Source organism: Raphanus sativus, chromosome 4 (assembly GCF_000801105.2).
Source record: "Raphanus sativus cultivar WK10039 chromosome 4, ASM80110v3, whole genome shotgun sequence".
Taxonomy (NCBI): Eukaryota; Viridiplantae; Streptophyta; class Magnoliopsida; order Brassicales; family Brassicaceae; genus Raphanus; species Raphanus sativus.
The window spans coordinates 13,687,195-13,713,087 of record NC_079514.1 but is presented as its reverse complement, the minus strand read 5'-3'; the positions used below and the strand labels follow the sequence as shown (position 1 = coordinate 13,713,087).

The 25,893-nt window shown below is 30.4% G+C and overlaps 3 protein-coding genes and 2 long non-coding RNA genes across 9 annotated transcripts; 2 read left to right on the top strand and 3 right to left on the bottom strand.

The window, feature by feature from the left end:
* Nucleotides 1-6,023: 6,023 nt before the first annotated feature.
* On the top strand, nucleotides 6,024-8,137 carry LOC130510656 (uncharacterized). Of its 3 annotated transcripts, XR_008944367.1 has the most exons (5): nucleotides 6,024-6,517; nucleotides 6,602-6,772; nucleotides 6,855-6,980; nucleotides 7,312-7,381; nucleotides 7,619-8,137. It is a non-coding gene; the product is annotated as an uncharacterized LOC130510656 (long non-coding RNA). The 3 variants fall into 3 exon arrangements; XR_008944368.1 differs by lacking the exon at nucleotides 6,602-6,772 and having other exon boundaries at nucleotides 6,027-6,517; XR_008944366.1 differs by having other exon boundaries at nucleotides 6,028-6,772.
* A 2,666-nt stretch (nucleotides 8,138-10,803) lies between these two features.
* On the top strand, nucleotides 10,804-12,917 carry LOC108851797 (uncharacterized). Of its 3 annotated transcripts, XR_001949389.2 has the most exons (5): nucleotides 10,804-11,297; nucleotides 11,382-11,552; nucleotides 11,635-11,760; nucleotides 12,092-12,161; nucleotides 12,399-12,917. It is a non-coding gene; the product is annotated as an uncharacterized LOC108851797 (long non-coding RNA). The 3 variants fall into 3 exon arrangements; XR_001949390.2 differs by lacking the exon at nucleotides 11,382-11,552 and having other exon boundaries at nucleotides 10,807-11,297; XR_008944374.1 differs by having other exon boundaries at nucleotides 10,808-11,552.
* Nucleotides 12,918-14,489: 1,572 nt separating this feature from the next.
* On the bottom strand, nucleotides 14,490-17,676 carry LOC108833497 (cytochrome P450 71B23). The gene is made up of 2 exons (XM_018606917.2): nucleotides 16,744-17,676; nucleotides 14,490-15,277 (listed from the first exon to the last, which is right to left on the bottom strand). Exons 1-2 carry the CDS (start codon nucleotides 17,635-17,637, stop codon nucleotides 14,666-14,668), a joined length of 1,506 nt encoding a protein of 501 aa, XP_018462419.2. The 5' UTR covers nucleotides 17,638-17,676; the 3' UTR covers nucleotides 14,490-14,665.
* Nucleotides 17,677-20,861: 3,185 nt separating this feature from the next.
* Nucleotides 20,862-22,813, bottom strand: LOC108833496 (cytochrome P450 71B3). The gene is made up of 2 exons (XM_018606916.2): nucleotides 21,860-22,813; nucleotides 20,862-21,711 (listed from the first exon to the last, which is right to left on the bottom strand). Exons 1-2 carry the CDS (start codon nucleotides 22,751-22,753, stop codon nucleotides 21,103-21,105), a joined length of 1,503 nt encoding a protein of 500 aa, XP_018462418.1. The 5' UTR covers nucleotides 22,754-22,813; the 3' UTR covers nucleotides 20,862-21,102.
* Nucleotides 22,814-23,338: 525 nt separating this feature from the next.
* On the bottom strand, nucleotides 23,339-25,408 carry LOC108833498 (acetolactate synthase 3, chloroplastic-like). The gene has a single exon (XM_057009825.1). It carries the CDS (start codon nucleotides 25,338-25,340, stop codon nucleotides 23,538-23,540), a length of 1,803 nt encoding a protein of 600 aa, XP_056865805.1. The 5' UTR covers nucleotides 25,341-25,408; the 3' UTR covers nucleotides 23,339-23,537.
* Between the last annotated feature and the right edge of the window lie 485 nt (nucleotides 25,409-25,893).

Sequence of the window (25,893 nt, the reverse complement as noted above, 5' to 3'; positions counted from 1 at the left end):
ATAATATAATTTCATATAAAATAAACAACAACCATACCTACAAATTTTAGAAAGTTACATACAAAATACCAAATTATTCAAGCATTATTTTCATATTAAGTGTTTATGTAATTTGCTTTAATTTGTGTTAAATTTTTGTTAAATTTGTGTAATGTTCTTTTTATTTTGTGTGAAATTTATTTAATGTATTTCTTATTGTGTGAACTTTATTTTAATGTTATGTAATATTTATCTTATTATTCAATTTTGGTGTACTTAAGATATTCTAATTTAATTTTAGTCTATGTATTTGTTAAAATAAATAATTATAAGAACCAAAAAAAGAAAAATAGTTTTGAAGATTTTAAATTAGGTTGGAATGACAAAAATCTCAAAATAAATATTTGGAAAGCAAAAGTATCTCTCATATGCCTAGCTCTGTTTAAAAGTTCTGATACACTTAGTTTAAAATTTAAACATTAATAAACAAATAACAAGTATTACCAAATAACTAACAAGTATTTAAAATTTAGACAAGTACTTGATTAACCAAATACCTGATCGAATCAAACATTAGTACAAATTAAAAATTGTAATAAACACCAATAAACTAAAACCCGTCTCATAAGTGTAAACATTTTAGAATCAAATCCCTACTCATAAGTGTAGATTAGACCAATACACATTACTGGTTTTGGGCATAAACACCAATAAAAGATTAACTCTTAACATTAAATTTTTTTAGAGCTTAATATATAAGTTATATAACCTATAAACTAGTTTTAAATTTTAAATTAAATTGTTTATAACATCCAAAATTTCTGATAACTGTTTTTCTGGTATAATTTGAGAAAGGCTTTATATATAATTTAATAGAATCTTTTTTATATATATAAAACAGTAAAAATACGGAACAAAATAAAAATCGTAAATAACTGGTTTATTAGATAATTTGGGGAAAACTTACCACTCTCATATTATAATCGAGATATCATATATTAAATGTCTAACATCATATATATATGGAATTTGGGCAATATATGAGTTATGTAACAATTTTTTTTAGTTTTGAGTTAGTTTGGATAGTTAAATTCCAGATTTATATAATATTAGAGTTTACGGTTTAGTTCAAAATGTCATTTTCCATATAAATATCTTTTTATTAATATAACATGTAAATTATTTCATCTTGTTATGTTATTTCCGAAATATTGTTTGAATTTTTTTCATTAGACCGCTTTTATTAACATCTCGAGAAGGCTTATTAAATATTTTATTTTGTAAATAAAAGATTTTCAGACATATATAAATATGTGATGATTTTTCACTTTTGAAGTTGTTCCTGGGTATGATCCCTTTTAATGACACCTCCAACCTACTGCATATATTACTCCAAAATGAAGTAAGTAATGAAACAATAAACAAAAAATAAAAATTTATTTTATAAATAGAGTAAATTTTTATTTTTATATATTAGTTCATAGTTTAATCTGTTCTGGAGTAAAATACGAACTCGGGTTGTGAATAATTAATCTTGCGCTAATTTTCTTCTTTTCCTTCATATTTATAACTGGGCCAAACTCTTAGAAGGATAATTCCAAATGAACTCTTGTAACAAGTTACAGAAAAAATCAAACCATTGAAATTTCAGTACTTCAGTTGAATGCTAAAATCGTTCACACATACATTTATAACTGAATCAATTTTGAAGAACTATAATTCCAAATGGACTTTTTTGAAATCACGAAAATCAAACCATTGAAAATTTCAGAACTATAGTTGAATCCTAAAAGCGTTTTTCAACTATATCAAGTCACACACGCAAACATACAACGGTAGAAGGTTGTCAAAGAAAAAAAAAGAGACATATAATGGTAGAAGAAAAAAAAATTCTCAAAAAAATAATCGCAGAAGACACAAACGCTTATAATTGATAAGAAACAATTCGTTATCATCTTTATTTGAAGTATCTGAGGTTAAAAATATCGGACATTCTTATAGTCCAGCTGATAAATAATTGAGATTTGAGGATATGCTGGTAGTTTTGTCGGTACGACTCTGCTTGCATTAAAATCGACCATAGCCACAAATGCGAGGATGACAATTTCCTAAAGGCTAGTGACTATTCAAACATTTGAAACCGTCATTTACTGTTGAAAACAATAACTAAGATTTTAACTAGTTGTGATTTTTTAAAATAGTATTTTCTACTAACCAGTCAATTTAATTAAAAAGAATTAAAGAAAATATTCAGCAAATTAAAATGTTATGTAAATATTTTCACCTTTGATATACAAATTTTCGTTTAACAAAATTTGTTATTGTATTATAAATTTCAATAAATTTATTTAAAATTTGTGTACATTATTTATTTTGACTTTTTTAAAAGCTAAGTTTTGAATTCTAATAAAGCTATTATATATAGATTTTATAATTTAAATGTTTAAGAACTAGATGAAATAATTAATAAATATAATTTTAATTTTATTATATGTGTATAATTTTAGATTTTTAGTCTTAAATTAATGAAAATCAAAGATGTTAATATATTCATACTTTGGAGTTGCGCAGAGTAACTTTTAATACAAATTAAAAATTTATGAAAATTTCAAAAATTATATTTTACAGTTATTCTATCAACTAACCCATACTATAATGTAATACCATAACTTTTAAAAAGTATTCTAATGTTAATAAAAATCATTTTAAATTAAATATATATTTCATTTATTTATAAATTTTTATGGAACGAAAATATCCATTTAGAATTTTTATAAGTGTTTCTAATAATATTAATAGTTAAATACAAATTTATTTAAATATTACTATATAATAATAAGAATAGAAAATTTATTAATTTGATGTGTCTCACATCTTTTAATTTATTTTTATAAAATTAAGATTAAATCAAGAATAACAAATTTTTAATATGTTTCACATTTGTCAATCTTTTTATATATTTTTACTATAATTTAATGTGTTTGTTAAATCTCATAAATGATTAATATATTACATTATTGACGAAATAACTCGTAAAAACTATAAGTATATAAATATCAACTGTAACATATTCCTGTATTATAAAATAATAGAAATACTACTTAAGTTTTAATATTCTATTTTATTAAGTAAATATATATTTGTCTATTTTTTAATATGGATGTCAGAGTGAATTACCTCGCTCACGTCAGTTCAACTCATAACGAACTCGAGTATTTCATTAATTAGCTTAGCTCGGCTCATATCGAGAGTATTACGGTAATTATGATTTTATCGGTTTCCAACATGTTCTTTTAGAAATATCGACTGCCCCTGTTTACAACATGTTCTTTTAGAAATATCGAGAGTTTATTTTAGATAATCGCTTAGATTTTTTATGTAAGAGTGAAGAGCATAGTTATCCCAACATAGACATAAATATGAGTTATAGTGTATAATCATTTTTGGCTAATTTATTTAGAGTAACATTTCTAATGCTGAATCATTATTTTATTACAATTTGTGGAATCTCCTTTAGTCCAGCGGTTTGACTAAAAGTTCATTAATGCTTTTACACTGGAAAATCTATGGTTCAAATCTCAGAAAATACAAATTATGTAGATTATGTAGAAAAGACTTAGAAGAGATCTACAGCATAGTGTAGAACATATCATCGGACATGGATCTCATATGACAGTTCAGAATAGCACAGTCAGACATGTATTCTTATATGATGGTAAAATTGCCGATTTTATAATTGTTTATATAATATTTCTCATCGATGTAATGCATAATTAATCAGACGTTAAAAAAACTGATTCGATAACCAACAATACTACTTACCTATAAAAATTTACATCTAATTGTATCATCGAAATTTGTCCATTGAAAATTCACATCTCACTGTATTTATTTGCAACATGTTGAAACTTTTCTCCATGTATGTATAATTGTTTTATATCTATATCTTTTTGAGAAATTAAATTCTGGTCCTACTGTTGTATAACTATTAAACTCATTTAAACTATCAGGAGCTTTCACTATTTAAAGTAATATTTAATTTTATTTTGAGGTAATTATAGGAATGCTCACTTCCGCTTCCGCATATCCACTTGGCTTTGGCCTTTAGGATTCCTAGGAACACTATAAAATCAGTGCGCCAAAAACTAGGCGTGGAAAAAAAAACTGAAACTAAAAACTCGAATTGAGACCGAATCAAAATACCCGAATCAAAATGAAACTGAGAACCTTCAAATATCTGAATAGTTCTCATATTTTTTATATCCAAAATAATCAAACCGAAAACCGAAAAGATATCTGAATATAAAAAAAATATTGATTATATATACCTATAACATAACTAAATATATTTTTATAACTTAAAATTTTATTAAAAGAACCTGAAAATATTTGAAGATAATTTTATTATAAAATATCCGAACTACTCGAATTATCTGAAAGTATCCGGATATTTTTATCCGAAATATCTAAATTAATCTGAAATATCCAATTTTTTGTATCTAAACTATTCTAATTATTTGATATTTTATATGAACTATCTGAACTATCTAAAACAGAACAGGAACCAAATGAGAACCGAATTACATTCGGATATTTTACGGTTTCTAATTTTACTATCTCAACAAAACCGAACCAAAAATAAGTCAAGTAGTAAATAGATTCTTTAACCCACTACTCGAACTAGTTGAAAACTCGAAATATCCGAAATGTCCATGCCTAGCCAAATCAATCAATGGTAGTAGCACACATGTATTTTCATTAATGCTTTCAAGTGAGCGAGTCTATCTAAATTTATAGAAATAAATCATAAGCATGTTTTTCATTTTTAAAAGAGAAGCAAAATAAAGGGTAATTTTTATTGTAATATTTATTTGCATCAGTTTCTCAAACCATATTTGAAAGTATCTTTTATTTAATAGATTTAAGGGGGTGTATTCAATTTAATATTTGATGTGATTTGATTTTTAATAGAATTTTAGATGATTTTAATAAGTTGCAGAGATTTAGGTGATTTTTGTTAAACTACTCTAGAATATCACCTAAAATCATGGGATTTGAGTTTTAATTTTTTTTTAACTAAGAAACTCCACCCAAACACCCTAAAATCACCTCAAAACTTTAAAACTCTACAACTTAAAATATTTTCAATAACAGTGGATTTCGGAGTACTTTACGAAGTGTCAAGTTCAATAACAGTAGATTTTAAATGATTTTTTAAAATTCATGTTTGAATAACAGTAGATTTGTCATTTTAATACAAATCACCTAAAACTTTCGGTTGAATACATTTCCTTTACTCTAAATTTTGCCATTGGTGTTACACTGTTACTAGTTACTACTCATAAATATTGAAATACGTTAAGACACTGATAATATCTCATTCGGCTTTTTATGGAAATGACTATAGGCCCATCATGGTTAAACTATTATTTTAAATAATGTTTTGGCCATAGTCATTATATAATTACTATTAACTAATTCAGAATTGGCATAAAGCCATAAACATACAGCGAGCAAAACTTTTTTTTCTTTTCCCCTTCGAGCAAACATAAACATCAAGAATGCATCATTTAGTCTTTTATATAAAACTAACGTCTATCACTAATTATCTCTTTGATCCTTTACATTAAATAAGAAAAAATAGAATTTTAATAGTTAATAAAAATAAAACTAAATACTTAATTATTTCCTAATTGGCATGGAAAAACCTAGAACAATAACTAAATTAAAATTCTAACCAAACTTAAAAGAGAGAGCATAAAGAAGAAACCAGTTTTAGCAAAAAAAAAAAAAAAAAAAGAAGAAACCAAACTTCCAGGTTGTCTCCGTTTTCAACAACAGACCTTCATACGTACACGCATTTAATAATAACATATGTTATATGAAATATCTAATTATATAAAGTAGAGATTGAATCTCTCCCAAGGTGTCCACGTAGGCAGACATGTCATTAATTCGTGTCCTCTTAATTAAAACACACCGTATCATTAACTCGAGAATTCAATTGATGTGGGCTCATATATGTGTTTTGGGCCTTATGTGGGAATTCACGATCAAACCTTCTTTGCCGATCAAAGCCGACGTCTTTGGATAATCGCTTTCTCGATGTTCTTCACAACGACTTTTCATGTCTGGGCACCGTTACGGAAAAGGCATGTATTCAATCATCGTCATTATCGCTCTCCTTAAACGATCTCTTTCAATACATCCCCTCAGTTGCTTCCATCGTATGAATCTACTACTATAAATATGTGTGTTTGTTTTCGTGAAATTCATCGGTTCCTTCCTCTCAATCATTATATTTCGTACAAGATCAGAGATTATAATGGCTTCCTCCTCTCTTCTGCTCGCTGACTTGAAGACTGGGTGTTGTAGCAACGCCGTCCGTCGAAGTACGACTGCTGTAGAAATGCGGCGAGCTAATTAGATGTCCTGAACATTCCTCGATTGTTCATGTGTTTTATAGGCTGCGAGAATGCGATGGCCCAGTTTGTTTGAAGGAGTTGATCCCGCTTTGGAGGAATGGATCATTGATCAGGTGCATATTCTAAATCTAATTATATATTTAGTGATTAAAGCTTGCTATTGGTATGTAAAGCTCTGATTTTGAATGAATGTGAAGCTTCAAATTCGTTTTTAAGACCTATAAGCTGGTTTTTGTAAACACCGACACTGTTCATAACTTATAAGCTGTGGTGGAAACTCCGACACTGTTCCATCTTCTTTCATTCTACATCTCTATCGACGGTTCTGTTATGTGCTTTCTCCTCTTAAGATAGATTCTCATGTACAGGTCAGATATTGTGCTTTGGATATGGTGACTCATGTTGTATCTCCCTAATGAAGTTTCTTCTCGCTCTTTGTATGTTATGCAGATGTGCCCTTCGTAGATGCCAGGCTTGGTGGAAGAAAATAGTTTGGATACTCAGGTTGTACCGGTCCCTGGCTCTAAGTTAATCATGGCACCTTCTCAGTGGAGCAGTAATATCGTTAGTAACTTGGTATGTATCTCTTTTTGGTTATGAATGATGGGTTTTTGATTAATGGTAATGTTGCGTTCTCTATGAAAAATGACTCGCTAATCCCACATGCACGCATTCTGCTATGTTTTGTTGGGTCTTTTTATTTTTGATTGTGTCATTATGGCTTTAATCTATGCAGACAGACTTTCTAAAAATGTGGAATTCGCTTTGTTTTCTGCCTGAGCATGATGATTCCATGTTGTATGGTGCCTTCATGTTACATTAGTTGAGAGAAACCCTTGATTTGTTTTTGTTAATGTGGACTCAAACTATTTACACATGTAAATATAACACTATGTATTTTATCTAGGAGGACACTACCCTCCAAAACCTCACTTGGACATTGACAGGCAGAGCATAATAAGCAGTTAAGCACTGATGTAAGTATCTCACCCTTCCACTACATCATTATAAACTCAACTTTGAAGTCCGGTGATTAACAAAAGAATTCTTATTTGGGCCTGCAGTCGTTTTTAACAAGTGCTCAATGGGTCTATGATGTGATGTTAGAACCTAGGCTTGCAGTTTGTTTAGTTTTTTTTGTTTTGGGTTCTCTTAGCCATTGATAGGTTTGGATTGAAATTAATTTTAATTAGATAAGAGTTTGTGAAATGCAGCTGGAAAATACAGGTTATGCATTGCATATTACAAGAGCTTATGATGATTCCGAGGTGGAATCATTCTTGCACGAAGCCATCAATGTTACTGCAAAACATTATGTTCTCGAGTGCATTTTTATGAGAGAAGTGAGTCAATTTCTGTTCCTCTTTGGTTGAATTGTCATGCCTCCTAATGGAGTAAGAGTTGCTATGGAAATGCAAGCTGAAGCTAAAGTAAAAATAGAGCCCATAAAGGAACAGTTTGCTTGGTGCTCCTCAAGTATATAGAACAAAACATGTTTTATTCCGTGTATCAAAATCTGTTTTCTAACCCATTCAACATCGCTATATAAAGAAAACTTATTATTTTTTATCTTTATATTTGAGATTCAAAATAAATTTCACTACAATGTAATTTTCCTCTATTTTTTTAATTTCCTTTTTCTGTTCCTAGATAAATTGGGTATGTTGATGTTTATAATGTATAAAACACCATCTGCTTATAGAAAATTGTCCGTAAGAGATTCGAAGTTTGAATCTGGTCGTTTTGATGGTTTTGTTGCATATACACTCTTTTTTGTATATTCTTTGTTTGAGATGGTTCTGTTATATATACACTCTTTTGTATACTCTTTGTTATATATTCAAAAACATTGAAAAGAAAGCTAACTTTCTTTACAACAAACAAGTTAAATATAAAATGATGAGAAAATGAAAAGAACTCTTTTCCACAGACATCAGATATCACTTATAATATAAATATTTTCAAATTAGAGAAGGTTATTGACAATCAATATTTTCAAACTAGAAAAGGTTATTGACAAATGAATGAAAATACATTCTAAACTATAAATAGTGTCAAACAAAAAGCAATGAAATATTTCTTAAAGATTTTTTTTTTCAAATGATAAAATCTAAAGAACAACAACAAATATAAGGGAAATCTGGCAGAGAGATTGACGAACCTCATTATACGGTGAAGAATTTTAAAAAACATAATTTTAAATATTATAAGTATTCACTTGATTGTTAATTAAAAAGATATCAGATGATCTTAATTTTTTTTCAAAAGAAGTTAGAATTATTTGCTGCTTTATAGTTTCTTCTCATGGAAAATCCAAATAAACAAAACTAAAAGAATAATTGGATCATAACTAAGATTTAATTACCTAATTATTCAGTTTACTCACCATCTTATCTGTATTTTATAATATTAATAAGAAAATAAAACTTAATTTAGAAAATTCAAAATTTATGTATAAACAGTTAGAGTGTATGAACAACAAAAAAAACAACCTAATCTTAGCGGAATTCAAATGACATGGAAAATAATAATTTATATCTAGCTTCATCAAATAAAATAAAGCCAAACTACATTGAAAAATAATTTATATCACAAAATAATTTATATCACAAAATAATAATTTATATCTTAGAGTATTTTTTGGTTTCATAAATATAATCTTTTTAGAGATGAAAAATAGCTACATTGAAAAAAACATTAAAATAATAGTATTCATTAACAAAACCACAAAACATAAAATGTAAAAAAATTGCAAAACTAAGAGAAAAAAAATAAAATAAAGCCAAACTATTTACCTAATAGTAAACTAATATAACTGAGCTCAAAAGACAGAGATTAAAGGTATTTTATTTACAATTAGATTTACATTTTCACTATGTTACTCAGGTTTTTAATATGATATTCGGCCTAACATAAACCCTAACAAAAAATAATCATGTAGAGCTTAATCCATCATACCAATTATATTTACAAGATCTACAAGCCCATTTTTGAGATTCCAAAATATAGTAAACCAAACCTAACCAACTAAGTAAGAATTTAAAATTATCAAAAATATAGAATGAGGACGCCATATACATTCAGTATAATATGTTTTGAAATCTTCAAAACATATCAATGTCACAACTCTTTAATAAACAACTATTGTAAACAAGCAAAATATATCTTATCACATATAATTTCTCCTCAGTTAAAGTTTTATAAAAGACAAAAAATCATATCATATACCATTTTTTTGCAAATGAAAACTTTAAAACACAAACAATAAAATCATATAAAATATAATAATTTAAATAAAAAAATAAGATACATTCCGCCCGTAGGGCGGGCCGATCCTAGTGTATAAATATAATACCTCTTCAATACAAATTAGGATGTATGCACAGTGCACTGACGGATCCTAGAAATACAAGATAACTTTCTTTAAACCGTATAGAGAAAAAGAAAGTATTTTCTCTTATTCACCTCAAAACTTTAAAACTCTACAACTTAAAATATTTTCAATAACAGTGGATTTCGGAGTACTTTACGAAGTGTCAAGTTCAATAACAGTAGATTTTAAATGATTTTTTAAAATTCATGTTTGAATAACAGTAGATTTGTCATTTTAATACAAATCACCTAAAACTTTCGGTTGAATACATTTCCTTTACTCTAAATTTTGCCATTGGTGTTACACTGTTACTAGTTACTACTCATAAATATTGAAATACGTTAAGACACTGATAATATCTCATTCGGCTTTTTATGGAAATGACTATAGGCCCATCATGGTTAAACTATTATTTTAAATAATGTTTTGGCCATAGTCATTATATAATTACTATTAACTAATTCAGAATTGGCATAAAGCCATAAACATACAGCGAGCAAAACTTTTTTTTCTTTTCCCCTTCGAGCAAACATAAACATCAAGAATGCATCATTTAGTCTTTTATATAAAACTAACGTCTATCACTAATTATCTCTTTGATCCTTTACATTAAATAAGAAAAAATAGAATTTTAATAGTTAATAAAAATAAAACTAAATACTTAATTATTTCCTAATTGGCATGGAAAAACCTAGAACAATAACTAAATTAAAATTCTAACCAAACTTAAAAGAGAGAGCATAAAGAAGAAACCAGTTTTAGCAAAAAAAAAAAAAAAAAAGAAGAAACCAAACTTCCAGGTTGTCTCCGTTTTCAACAACAGACCTTCATACGTACACGCATTTAATAATAACATATGTTATATGAAATATCTAATTATATAAAGTAGAGATTGAATCTCTCCCAAGGTGTCCACGTAGGCAGACATGTCATTAATTCGTGTCCTCTTAATTAAAACACACCGTATCATTAACTCGAGAATTCAATTGATGTGGGCTCATATATGTGTTTTGGGCCTTATGTGGGAATTCACGATCAAACCTTCTTTGCCGATCAAAGCCGACGTCTTTGGATAATCGCTTTCTCGATGTTCTTCACAACGACTTTTCATGTCTGGGCACCGTTACGGAAAAGGCATGTATTCAATCATCGTCATTATCGCTCTCCTTAAACGATCTCTTTCAATACATCCCCTCAGTTGCTTCCATCGTATGAATCTACTACTATAAATATGTGTGTTTGTTTTCGTGAAATTCATCGGTTCCTTCCTCTCAATCATTATATTTCGTACAAGATCAGAGATTATAATGGCTTCCTCCTCTCTTCTGCTCGCTGACTTGAAGACTGGGTGTTGTAGCAACGCCGTCCGTCGAAGTACGACTGCTGTAGAAATGCGGCGAGCTAATTAGATGTCCTGAACATTCCTCGATTGTTCATGTGTTTTATAGGCTGCGAGAATGCGATGGCCCAGTTTGTTTGAAGGAGTTGATCCCGCTTTGGAGGAATGGATCATTGATCAGGTGCATATTCTAAATCTAATTATATATTTAGTGATTAAAGCTTGCTATTGGTATGTAAAGCTCTGATTTTGAATGAATGTGAAGCTTCAAATTCGTTTTTAAGACCTATAAGCTGGTTTTTGTAAACACCGACACTGTTCATAACTTATAAGCTGTGGTGGAAACTCCGACACTGTTCCATCTTCTTTCATTCTACATCTCTATCGACGGTTCTGTTATGTGCTTTCTCCTCTTAAGATAGATTCTCATGTACAGGTCAGATATTGTGCTTTGGATATGGTGACTCATGTTGTATCTCCCTAATGAAGTTTCTTCTCGCTCTTTGTATGTTATGCAGATGTGCCCTTCGTAGATGCCAGGCTTGGTGGAAGAAAATAGTTTGGATACTCAGGTTGTACCGGTCCCTGGCTCTAAGTTAATCATGGCACCTTCTCAGTGGAGCAGTAATATCGTTAGTAACTTGGTATGTATCTCTTTTTGGTTATGAATGATGGGTTTTTGATTAATGGTAATGTTGCGTTCTCTATGAAAAATGACTCGCTAATCCCACATGCACGCATTCTGCTATGTTTTGTTGGGTCTTTTTATTTTTGATTGTGTCATTATGGCTTTAATCTATGCAGACAGACTTTCTAAAAATGTGGAATTCGCTTTGTTTTCTGCCTGAGCATGATGATTCCATGTTGTATGGTGCCTTCATGTTACATTAGTTGAGAGAAACCCTTGATTTGTTTTTGTTAATGTGGACTCAAACTATTTACACATGTAAATATAACACTATGTATTTTATCTAGGAGGACACTACCCTCCAAAACCTCACTTGGACATTGACAGGCAGAGCATAATAAGCAGTTAAGCACTGATGTAAGTATCTCACCCTTCCACTACATCATTATAAACTCAACTTTGAAGTCCGGTGATTAACAAAAGAATTCTTATTTGGGCCTGCAGTCGTTTTTAACAAGTGCTCAATGGGTCTATGATGTGATGTTAGAACCTAGGCTTGCAGTTTGTTTAGTTTTTTTTGTTTTGGGTTCTCTTAGCCATTGATAGGTTTGGATTGAAATTAATTTTAATTAGATAAGAGTTTGTGAAATGCAGCTGGAAAATACAGGTTATGCATTGCATATTACAAGAGCTTATGATGATTCCGAGGTGGAATCATTCTTGCACGAAGCCATCAATGTTACTGCAAAACATTATGTTCTCGAGTGCATTTTTATGAGAGAAGTGAGTCAATTTCTGTTCCTCTTTGGTTGAATTGTCATGCCTCCTAATGGAGTAAGAGTTGCTATGGAAATGCAAGCTGAAGCTAAAGTAAAAATAGAGCCCATAAAGGAACAGTTTGCTTGGTGCTCCTCAAGTATATAGAACAAAACATGTTTTATTCCGTGTATCAAAATCTGTTTTCTAACCCATTCAACATCGCTATATAAAGAAAACTTATTATTTTTTATCTTTATATTTGAGATTCAAAATAAATTTCACTACAATGTAATTTTCCTCTATTTTTTTAATTTCCTTTTTCTGTTCCTAGATAAATTGGGTATGTTGATGTTTATAATGTATAAAACACCATCTGCTTATAGAAAATTGTCCGTAAGAGATTCGAAGTTTGAATCTGGTCGTTTTGATGGTTTTGTTGCATATACACTCTTTTTTGTATATTCTTTGTTTGAGATGGTTCTGTTATATATACACTCTTTTGTATACTCTTTGTTATATATTCAAAAACATTGAAAAGAAAGCTAACTTTCTTTACAACAAACAAGTTAAATATAAAATGATGAGAAAATGAAAAGAACTCTTTTCCACAGACATCAGATATCACTTATAATATAAATATTTTCAAATTAGAGAAGGTTATTGACAATCAATATTTTCAAACTAGAAAAGGTTATTGACAAATGAATGAAAATACATTCTAAACTATAAATAGTGTCAAACAAAAAGCAATGAAATATTTCTTAAAGATTTTTTTTTTCAAATGATAAAATCTAAAGAACAACAACAAATATAAGGGAAATCTGGCAGAGAGATTGACGAACCTCATTATACGGTGAAGAATTTTAAAAAACATAATTTTAAATATTATAAGTATTCACTTGATTGTTAATTAAAAAGATATCAGATGATCTTAATTTTTTTTCAAAAGAAGTTAGAATTATTTGCTGCTTTATAGTTTCTTCTCATGGAAAATCCAAATAAACAAAACTAAAAGAATAATTGGATCATAACTAAGATTTAATTACCTAATTATTCAGTTTACTCACCATCTTATCTGTATTTTATAATATTAATAAGAAAATAAAACTTAATTTAGAAAATTCAAAATTTATGTATAAACAGTTAGAGTGTATGAACAACAAAAAAAACAACCTAATCTTAGCGGAATTCAAATGACATGGAAAATAATAATTTATATCTAGCTTCATCAAATAAAATAAAGCCAAACTACATTGAAAAATAATTTATATCACAAAATAATTTATATCACAAAATAATAATTTATATCTTAGAGTATTTTTTGGTTTCATAAATATAATCTTTTTAGAGATGAAAAATAGCTACATTGAAAAAAACATTAAAATAATAGTATTCATTAACAAAACCACAAAACATAAAATGTAAAAAAATTGCAAAACTAAGAGAAAAAAAATAAAATAAAGCCAAACTATTTACCTAATAGTAAACTAATATAACTGAGCTCAAAAGACAGAGATTAAAGGTATTTTATTTACAATTAGATTTACATTTTCACTATGTTACTCAGGTTTTTAATATGATATTCGGCCTAACATAAACCCTAACAAAAAATAATCATGTAGAGCTTAATCCATCATACCAATTATATTTACAAGATCTACAAGCCCATTTTTGAGATTCCAAAATATAGTAAACCAAACCTAACCAACTAAGTAAGAATTTAAAATTATCAAAAATATAGAATGAGGACGCCATATACATTCAGTATAATATGTTTTGAAATCTTCAAAACATATCAATGTCACAACTCTTTAATAAACAACTATTGTAAACAAGCAAAATATATCTTATCACATATAATTTCTCCTCAGTTAAAGTTTTATAAAAGACAAAAAATCATATCATATACCATTTTTTTGCAAATGAAAACTTTAAAACACAAACAATAAAATCATATAAAATATAATAAAAAAAAAATAAGATACATTCCGCCCGTAGGGCGGGCCGATCCTAGTGTATAAATATAATACCTCTTCAATACAAATTAGGATGTATGCACAGTGCACTGACGGATCCTAGAAATACAAGATAACTTTCTTTAAACCGTATAGAGAAAAAGAAAGTATTTTCTCTTATTTTAAGATAATTTTATTTTCAGTTTGTTAATGTTGGCGCATTGGCACAAGTTCAAGTGGAACTTTCTTGCCAATAATAAGCGCACCTTCTTCATCCATATCGATATCTTTCACTGTTGTTCCCTCAGGCAGTACCCAATCAAAGAAGTAAAGCAAGTTCAACAGTCCTAATTCGACCATCGCGATCCCCATTGTCATACCGGGACAAATCCTCCGACCAGAACCGAAGGGTAAAAGCTCAAAGTTAAGTCCTCTGTAATCAATACAACTATCAACAAATCTTTCCGGTTTAAACTCATCTGGATTCTTCCAAAGTTTCGGGTCGCGTGCTATCGCATAAACGTTGATCATGATCTGGTTCTTTTTAGGAATGTCGTAGCCTTGAATATTGATTGGTGACATTGTCTCTCTTGGTACTAATAGTGGAGCTGTTGGGTGTAATCTGAATGTCTCTTTGATCACTAGCTTGAAGTAGTTAAGTTGGTTAAGATCTTGTTCTGTGATTTTCTCTTTCTTTTCTCCAAGTACCGTCCTAACCTCCTCTTGCACCTTCTTCATTACACTTGGATTTTTTATTAGCTCAGTCATTGCCCAAAGTATGGTCCTAGCACTTGTGTTTACTCCGGCAAGAAATATATCCTAAATTAGCAAACCCTTTAGCATAAAAGAAAGAAATATATCCTATATCCGATAGTTTCAAAAAAAGAGAGAAATGTTTACTAGTTTAAGACCATAATTATATCATTAGGAAAAAGCACATAATGTATTTAAGAGAACTGTTTACAGAGATAACTAGGAAAGTTATAATTTTCTTATTTCTTCCTGATAGTTGGACATGGAAACTAAAAATCAGATTCTTACTTCAATATTCTCAAGCCACCACCACATTGATTGTCATGCATTCAACTCCTAGTATCACTATCACATATAAATCGATATATATATGTATGATGTTATGGAAATAATTTTTAAAAATATTGTAAAATAACTTATTCAAATATAGAATGTTTGTTTTGGATATTTTTAAAGTTAAAAATCTTCGTTTTCCAGGCATTTATCTAAGGACAAGACTTAGGTTCACCCCCTATGGTGAACCTTTAAATTCACCACTCTCCTTAAAACCAATCAAAATGCAATGTAGATAATTAAACAAAAAATATTAAATTATAAAAAAATAGTTTAAAAAAGAAATAACGTTAATTTTAATAACGTTAACTAAATACTAAACCCTAAATTTAAATTCTAAACTAAAACCTATACCCTAAACCCAAATCTTATACCCTAAACCCAAACAATATATCCAAAACTCAAATTCTAAACCCTAAATCCAAATGCTATACCCTAAACCCATTCTATATCCTATATCCTAAACCCAAATCCTATACCCTAAACCCAAACTATATACCCTAAACCCAAACCATATACCCTAAACCCAAATCTTATTTCCTAAACCCAAATCGTAAATCCTAAAGCCAAATTCTTAAGTTTAGGGTTTGGGTTTAAGGTGTAGAATTTAGGTTTAAGATATACATTTTGAGTTTAGGGTATAGGATTTGGGTTTAGGGTATAGGATATATGATCGATTTAGAGTATATGGTTTGTATTTAAGGTTTATGGTTTGGATTTAAGATTTAGAATTTGAATTTAGGGTATATGGTTTGGGTTTAGGGTATAAAATTTGGATTTAGGGTATATATTTTGGGTTTAGAATTTATGATTTAGGGTTTAGAGTTTAGTTTGCATCATTAAAATTGACTTTATTTTTCTTTTTAACTATTTTTTTAATAGTTTAATATTTTTTATTTAATTATCTACATGGCATTTTGATTGGATTTAAGGGGAGTGGTGAATTTAAAGGTTCACCATAGGTGGTGAACCTAAGTCTTGTCCTTTATCTAATTATAGTTCATCTAAATTAGCACAAACCAACATGCACAAACACAAACTACATAGCACTCAAATCCAGAATCCGAACTTACACTATGGAATACTAGTGCCAAGTACAAACTATTAATTGAATCAGATCCTCATACCATAATTCAATCCTTTAGATTAAGCAAGAAAGTTAAGAAAACACTGAAAGAGAGATTATTTAAATGGCTTACAGAGATGACTCCTTTGATATGATCAGTAGTGAGCTGAAAATGACCATCTTCGCCTTGTTTATTCATCATATCTATCATCACATCCACCACATCTGGACTCTCTAACACTCTTCTCCCTGGCTTTAGATGATCATCAAGCACTTGGTTGAAGAAACCGTCCAGCTCTGAGAATAGTCCTTCTAAGCTCTTGCTTTGACCCGTAACTCTATCAACAATCCAACCGCCGGGAAAGTAATTAGAGAAAGCAAACTCCGCCTGAAGTTTCTCCGACCTAGACGCTAATTCCTCCATACCATCTTCATCGATGAACTCCGACTCGTGAAGATTTTGACCGAACGCGAGTCTACACACGATACTAGCGATCAAAGTGAAAAGGGCTTTTGTCAAATTCACGGGAGATCGTTTCTGAGAAGCTTCAGTGAGTTTCTTGACGAACAAGTCATTCTCTTCTTCTCTGATGTACCTAAAAGAGCTGAGCTTCTTCAAATTGAGTAGCTCCATCACAGCAAGCTTTCTCAACGATCTCCATTCTTCCCCGTAAGGAGCGAATCCAATGTCTTTGAAGTTGTAAGAGATTTTCTTGGTTGCTACGGTTTCTGGTCGGCTGCAACAATCTAGGTCGTGGGTTTTGAGAACTTCTTCTGCTGCTTGTTTTGAAGAGATTACGACAATAGGGACAAAACCAAAGTGGAGTTTCATCACTGGTCCGTGGATTTTTGAGAGTTTTTGGAGACATTTGTGTGGTAATCCTTCGAGGTTGTGTAAGTTTCCGATGATAGGAAGTTTTCTTGGGCCTGGAGGAAGATTTAGTTTTGAGGTTTTGAACTTTTTCGTGAAGATTAGTGTTACTAAGAGAAGTAGCGTAAGCCAGAGGAAGCAGAGGAAAGTTGACATGTTTTTGATTTTATGTGTTCACTATTTTTTTTTTTTACTATTTTTCCGAGTGAATGAGAATTTGAATTTAAAGAGAAATGAAATTTGAATTTTCAACATTGGAATAAAGAAAACACTTGCGAGTTCAGACTTAGGACTTAGAAGGATGATCTCTTCACGGCTACTCTGAATTCACTTCTCGATAATAGTCCAACCGTAAATGATGATGTTGAAAATATAATTCAACTCCGAGGACTTTTAAAAAAATATAAGTGGTGGATACATTAAATATGAATATAATTCAACTCCGAGGACTTTTTTAAAATAAAAGTGGTGGATCCATTGTACATATGAAATAAGGCTGAATCACTAAGAAATCAATTATAATTGACAAAATAACTATAAAATTGACCAAAATATTCAAAGTATTTAGTTGAGCGAAATATTCAAAGTATTTTGTATCTTATAGGCCAAAATATCTTCTTCTTTTTTCAGTTTTTAATACTTTTCATATTTTCTTATATTATTTGTTTTTCAACCTTATGATAATCAAAAATTTAATTTTACATATATACTAATATAATACGTTTCATCACTAGTACTTTTAGAAAAAGACATATATATTTTAAGGTAAATTAATTGTTTTGACTAGAATAAAAATAATTAATATTATATTTTTGAAAATACAAATAAATAGAACACAAATTAATTATTAAATATATATATATATAATTGATTTTTTGAGTTCTTAAGTCTATATTATTATACACGATCGATACAATTTAGTCAAGTATTGTTGATGTTGTTTTTAATTTCATTTGTCATACTATTTTTCTTTTGCATAATCACTACAAAAAGCTGAAAAAATGATAAACACTAATATATATATATATATATATATATATATATATATATATATTCACTATTTATACCAGATCTGTTTTTTTATATTTAGTTTTGAATTATTTACTTAAGACTATTTTTATATGTGTTAGTATATTTTAAAATTTTAAATAGTGTTCACTTTTAAAATGGCGCATACACCACTTTTTTTTATCATATGCTAACCGTTAACCAGCTTCATGGACAGGTAAAACTTACAGTTGTAACACAAATGTTATACCTAATTTCGACAATAAAATTGCTATATTCCTTAGGTTTATTGCTATGTTCTTTAGGTTTATCGGAAACTCGGTTATTGGCAGATTAACCCATATATGATAGATGTATCCAGGACAAAATTATTTCTAGATATCACTCAATTCTATAAATATCTACTTTCTAAGAAATGGTAGGGATCTGCATAGGATCAAATAGGGTTATGGTATGGATATTTTAGCTTTGTTATCTAAATAAACTATTTGTATTTTATAAAATAAATAAGGGTAAATTTGTAGAATAATTATAGTGGAAGAAAAATTAAGAATACAGTCATGCATTAATATCGTGATAAATCTCACATTTTCCGTTTGTGACCATTTGTTAATGCATTGTGTGATATTATACTAACTATATTTTGTAAAATTCAGATATATGTTTTAGAAAACAAAATTGTTTCATAAAGTTACATTTTATATTTTAATGCATTTTATCAACTAATAATAACTAATTGTGAGCTTAAAATTATATTTTCTGAATTTATATTGGTTAAAAATTATGGAAAATAAAAACTCACAAAAAATTATATATTTAATACTGAAATTTAATATGTTTTATTAATTTGTGTAGAAAGCTAAAATATGTATCATTTGAAACTGAGGGAGCATAAATATAACAAGTAGGTAACTTTATGTTGTTATTAATTGGAAACCTGAACTCTCTTTGTAATCATTCGGAAAAAAACTCTCGGCTAAATCAGCAAAATGCAAAGATCATTCCGTCGAGATAATATTGTTCTTTTTAATCTTAAATAAGGTAGTTATTAAAAAAATTGTAAACAGTATATATATGGAGGGAAAATATAAAACATATCTTTATAATATTATTTGAGAATTCAGTTTCCTATGTGTTACGATCACGTTAATTCTCATAACGATTAATTATTTAGTTGTCCTTAATGAAATAAAAAAATATTATATATGATTACCACTAATAACAACTATTTTTTCCTTAATAAAACTTAAATAAACTTTTTAATTAAATTTTCCTTTTTACAAAAGCATAAAAATAAGAAACGTAATATTTTAAAATGTAGTTTATTTATATGAAAACTTGTTTAGTTTTTATTACCTTTTATATTTTCTCAAAAAAACATGAAAATATAGATTTAAATATATATCTACTTTTTGTCATCTAAAAAACTATTAATTATGTATATTAAACAAAAATTCACAAAACAAATTGAAAAAAGTAAAATAATTTAGACATTGTCTCTATAAGATAATAATATTTTATTATGGACGTTTTATCAAATTATTAATAATAAAATAATTTAAAACACACAAAATCATCCATCTAATATCATATTTTTTTACAAAAATTAATTACATGTATAGACAATCTTAATAAAGTAAAGTTTATACCTAAATACCATCCTTGATAATTATTTTCTTTTCCTTTTTAATAAAAACTTTAAATTTCTTTTTATTCCTTTTAAAAAAAAACTTAAATTTCCTTTTATAATGGCTTAATAAAATACAAGTAAATATTTCTAGAATATAAGAGATAGATTATACATAAACGAAATTTATTTGTATTTTTCTTCATATTGTACAAAAACATTAAAAACAAAAATATCTATCAATTTTCAAAATATAGACTTATATATTTTATAGTATACATATATAAATTATGCATAAATATATTTATAAACCTAAGGAAAACTAGAAAAAAACTAATTAGCAAACTTATTTTGTTTTAGTCTAATTATAACCGAAACATTATGATTAAAAATGATATAGCCCAATGTACCAAAATACAAATAATGAAACCAATCAAAATGTGAACAATTAAATCAACCAATTAATATGACATATCTATTTATATATATTCAAATACGTAAATAAATTTTCAATATATTACAAATTATGTTTATTAATGCGTATCTGATTTACTATTTTTTCTACTTTTCTTAAAAAATATATATCAAATTATACAACATTTTATGAAATATATTTAGAAATAAGAGGATAAACTGAACTGCCTACTAATAAGACAATTTTAACCCGATAAAAAAATCATCATCAATTTAACAGAAAATATACAACTCAAAATACAAAAATGAATAGTTGAAATAATACAAAATATCATACTTAAAATCACATATTTAATTAAGATAGAAACATAAAGATACTTAATACAATTTTATATATACAAATAACAAAATTACTTAAAACAAATAAAGTAAAATACTTAGTTGCAAATGTTTATTTCCGTATACGAGCATGGAAAATCGCGTAGTACTATGCTAAATATCATTTTTATCTATCAAGAGGTACAGTTTCGTGTCTATTAGGCTTTTTGATTTCTTTAAAGTTGAGCCATCACTTAATCATGAAGAACTGGAAGTAGCCGAAGAGGAATTTTCTTAATAACCGTAGTATCACCAGCTTCGTCCATGTCCAAATCTTTCTCCTTCTCAGGCAATCTCCAATCAAAATAGTAAAGCAAATTCAATAGTCCCAGTTCAACGGTCGCAATGGCTGAAGCCATGCCAGGGCACATCCTCCGTCCAGAACCAAATGGTAACATCTCAAAGCTCTGTCCTTTGTAATCCACAGGACAATCAATAAACCTTTCCGGGATGAACTCTTCTGGATCTTTCCAGTGTTTAGGATCTCGACCTATAGACCAAGCGTTAACAACTAAAAGTGTTTTTGGCGGAATGTCGTAGCCTTGGATCTTGATTTGACTAATTGTTTCTCTTGGAAGTAACAAAGGAGCTGCTGGGTGTAGTCTCAAGGTTTCTTTGATCACAAGCTTCAAGTACTGAAGCTTATCGACATCTTCTTCCTCGATTCTCTCCTTTTGTTTGATCCTGATGCAAGCTCTGATCTCGTCTTGAGCTTTTCTCATCACCCGGGGGTTTCTAACAAGCTCTGCCATTGCCCATATCATGGTGATGGCACTTGTATCTACTCCAGCAAGATATATATCCTAGGTCAAGAAATGGTTAAGAACACATAAAACATAAGATATAGATACTTCTAAAAATAGAAAAAAAACTATTGTAAGGTATATAGATACTTCTAACATAGAAAGCAATGAATTTTGACGAAAAGAGTTCAACTAGCTATATGCTTACTTGCATGATTCCTTTGAGATTATCAATGGTGAGCTTGAAAGATTCATCTTGTTCTTGTTTATGCATAATATCTAAGATCGAATCGACGATATCAGGACGATCTTTATTTGATTTTTCTTCAGGGTTCTTCAAGTGATCATCAATTATATGATTCAGCAAAGTATCAATCTCCACGAAAACTTGGTGAATTCTCCTATGTTGTCCCGACAAATAGTACATAAACCATCCCAAACCAGCAGGTAAAAGATCAGAGCTACTTAGAGACGCAGTTCTCTGGACCTCAAACATGAGTTCTTTGATCCTCTCCTTATCAACATGCTTGTTCTCCTCGAACCGCTGTCCAAAGGCAGCTCTGAATATGATACTTCCGACTAGACAGAAAAGTGTTTGGCTCAAATCCACTGGAGACTTCTTCTGAGCCAACTCCTTCAGTTTCTTGACCATCAAGTCATTCTCCTCCTCTCTGATGTACTTGAAAGATCGAACCTTCTTCGCGCTGAAAAAATTGAGAACAGAAAGCTTACGCAGCTCTCTCCACGCCTCACCATACGGCGCAAATGCAATGTCTGTGCCATCACGAAAGAATGTTGGTGAGGCGTTAGTCTTAGGTCTGGTACAACAGTCTAAGTCATGTGTTTTAAGAGCTTCTTCAGCTGCTTCGCTCGATGAGATTACAACCATTTGGACAAAACCTAGCTGGAGTAGCAACACGGGTCCATGTTTTTTGGAGATATCATGAAGACATCTGTGAAGCAATCCTCGAAGCTGGTGCAGGTTACCGATGATCGGAAACTTCGGTGGGCTCGGAGGAAGGTTTTGTCTCGACTCTTTGATTTTCTTCACTAATATTAACGAGAAAAGGATAAACGAAAAGAAATACAGAACAATCGACATTATTTTCGTTGTCCTCTATTTTGTGTTCTGTTTTTGGTGATTATTAAATCTATAAGCAATAATGCAAAGGAAATAAACATACTTAAAAGGCTTCTTGACCACAGAAACACAAGTCAGTGTCCATTCATATACAGTTACCGTGTCGTTTACTGTTATTTAAGATAAGCTTTGAGAGGTTAAGACACATTCTCGTGCGAACTCTTGTAAAGTATCTTAACCTAGACCAATCAAAACTCCAAAACTCGAGTAGTTCTTATCCTAAATCATTTCAACCAAGTAGTCATAAATCACTGCTCCTACAGTCAAGTTCAAACTATTCGATTATGTTTCTTTATCATTCTATTAAAAGATGGATTTCGATATTGAATTAGGTAGATCATTTTCACACTATTCACATAAGGGTCATTTAAATACATCAGCTCAATCATTTTTAATTCTAATTTTATTTTTGAATGTATGTTGCAAAAGATAAATGCATTTTGATAATATCAGTAATCAAATCATTTTTGTTTCAAATCACTCTAATATATACTATCATATACCACAAATCAAAATGTTAAGATAACTTGGGATGAAGATTGAGAGAAGCAACCGAACAAGTGCCAATTTAATAATTTACTAGCGGTTGAAGCAGTGGCAGTGGCCTAGTAAACCAAGTAGCAGTTCAGCACAAAAATATTAATTTACTAAAAATCTAGAAAAACACTAACCTTTAAATTTTGCATATGTATATAAAAGGTCACAAAGTTAGATAATCACCACCCTAATCGCTCGTTTTAGTATTTCATCCTAAAATCTCCCTCTCATGCGGAACTATCACATCCAACATGTATGGACCAGGTGTCTCCAGCATGATCTGTATAGCCCCTCGTACTTCCTCTCTCCTCGACACTCTCCTCCCTGGAATCTTATTAATTTCTGCAATCTTGATCATATCTGCTATTATAGTATTCTCGGCCTCATCACCGAGAATAGATTTCCTGTAACATATATCTCTCGCCTGGGAGGAGACACCAACGTACTGGTTGTCTAGCATAACTATCTTCACAGGAAGATTCTCTGTCACGATAGTAGGCAAGTGTGGCACATTCGTTAGGAAACTCCCGTCTCCATCAATGTACACAACAGTCTCATTAGGGTTTGCAACAGACGCTCCAATGGCAGCGGAGAGTCCAAACCCCATGGCTTCGAAGCCTCTTGATGCTAGCCAGTGCATGGGTTTCTTACACTTGTAATGCTGCGCTGCCCACGTGTGATGTTGCCCGACACCAGTACTTATAAAGGCATTACCATCTGTTAACTCGTTAAGAACTTGAATCACATACTCTGGAGGGATCCCCTCTTCTTCTTCAGGTGGCGTGAAACTCAACGGTGTGTGTTGCTTATACTCTTTCAACTCAATCCTCCAGAGTCTAAAATCAAGGTTGAGCTCATCGGCTCTTTCCTCAAGAATCTTGTTCATCTCTTGCAAAGCCAAGTTAACATCCACACGCACTGGTACAAGACGTCTCTGGCAATCTCCCGATGCGTCGATGTCGACGTGGACAGTTTTAGCATCGCCAGGTAGAGGCTCATCGGAACCAACACCGAAAGCTAGCAAAAGATCGCATTGCTCTAAAGCGTGGTTCGCGTACATCGTCCGCTGCATGCCGAATGTTTGTAATGAAAACTCGTCGTTGGAAGGGTAAGATCCAAGTCCCATTATTGCACTCGTGACAGGGATTCCTGTGAGTTGGACAAATCTGTTTAGTTCATCGATGGAGTTGAGACAGCCACCTCCAACATGCAACAAAGGTTTCTTAGACTCCTTTATCAACCTAACAATCTGGTCCCAGTAAGATTCCCAACTGGGAACAGCATAACATTCCTGAATAGCCTCTGGAAGATTAATCAAAACTAGTCCGGGACGACCGGAAGTTGCTAGAAAGAAGGCTTCCTCGATGATCTTGGGGATATCCTCTGCATTCATCACTTGAAATATATGTTTCGTCGACAAACGCATTGACGCCTCCTCGCCAATAAAGTGTTGGCTGGTTATGGCCACAAGAGGGACGTAGGTGTCAGCTAGACAGCTAGTGAGATAGTAGTCACCTCCTTTGTGGTGGTGGTCGGAGGAGGCTATAATACAGATTCCAAGTTTTCCAGAGGACCGAGCGTAACCCTCAGCTGCAAAAAGAGCACTTTTGCCGCTTGGAGAAAGGATGTGACGTATCACGGAGGAGCGGTTGAGCGCGTCCTGGAGCTCCGGGGATATGATACGGTGGTATGGGAAGACTTTGTCAACGCGTTGCCTGGATACGGATTCACTGTATGCGAAGACTGTTTCAATGCCTTGACGTTCAAGGGACTCGACGAGGATATCAGATCCCCTGCGGGGTTTCTTGGGGTCATATCGGGAGAGGTCGTCGTTGGGAACTGCAGAGCAGAAGAGAGAACCGTGTTTACTACGGCAACGGGTGTCGGAGGGTTTCAGAGGATTTAAGGCAAAAGGAAGGGATAGTTTCGAAACTGGGAAAAGTGTTTTTGAGGAGGAATGGTCATGATGATATTTATAGAAGGAGTTTGATATATTTGTGATCGTCGCCATGATATAGCTGGCTGCTCAGAAGAGGAGAAAGGATAGCCGAAAAAGCTGAGACACAGCGATGACCTTATAAACTAAGGAAGGGTGTAACCCTGAGACAAATATATTTAGTATTTTATTTAGATAACAACAAGAGATACTTTGAAAATTATCCGTATTCATCATAGATATTCCTGTATACATTTTCCATTAATTGATAAATAAATAAAACTTCTTCTCTTGTATGCGAGAGCCATAATGCTCCGTAGTTAAACCTAGCCCTAAAATTTGCGTGACTTCCAAATCATTGCGTGACTTCCAAATCGTAGTTATTTGCTCTCCATGATTTTAGGTATTTGATTTAAATTTCCCCTTATCATATAATTAAATTAAACGAAAAATTTGCTTATATGTCATATTCTCTATGATTTTAGATATGTGATTTAAATTACTCATTTATTATATAATTAAAACGAAATTATATTAATAATAATATATTAAATTTTATATTAACTAATTGATTATAGATTAATATGATAAATTATCAGTTTATATATATATATAAGAAGATAATTCT

Bases quoted from the DNA above. Each gene is read 5' to 3' on its own strand.
- LOC108833498 (XM_057009825.1), bottom strand. From the start codon at position 25,340: ATGGCGACGATCACAAATATATCAAACTCCTTCTATAAATATCATCAT.
- LOC108833497 (XM_018606917.2), bottom strand. From the start codon at position 17,637: ATGTCAACTTTCCTCTGCTTCCTCTGGCTTACGCTACTTCTCTTAGTA. The intron at 15,278-16,743 runs GTAAGCCATTTA...TTGCTAATTTAG, and splicing joins ATATCAAAGGAGTCATCTCT to GATATATTTCTTGCCGGAGT.
- LOC108833496 (XM_018606916.2), bottom strand. From the start codon at position 22,753: ATGTCGATTGTTCTGTATTTCTTTTCGTTTATCCTTTTCTCGTTAATA. The intron at 21,712-21,859 runs GTAAGCATATAG...TTCTTGACCTAG, and splicing joins ATCTCAAAGGAATCATGCAA to GATATATATCTTGCTGGAGT.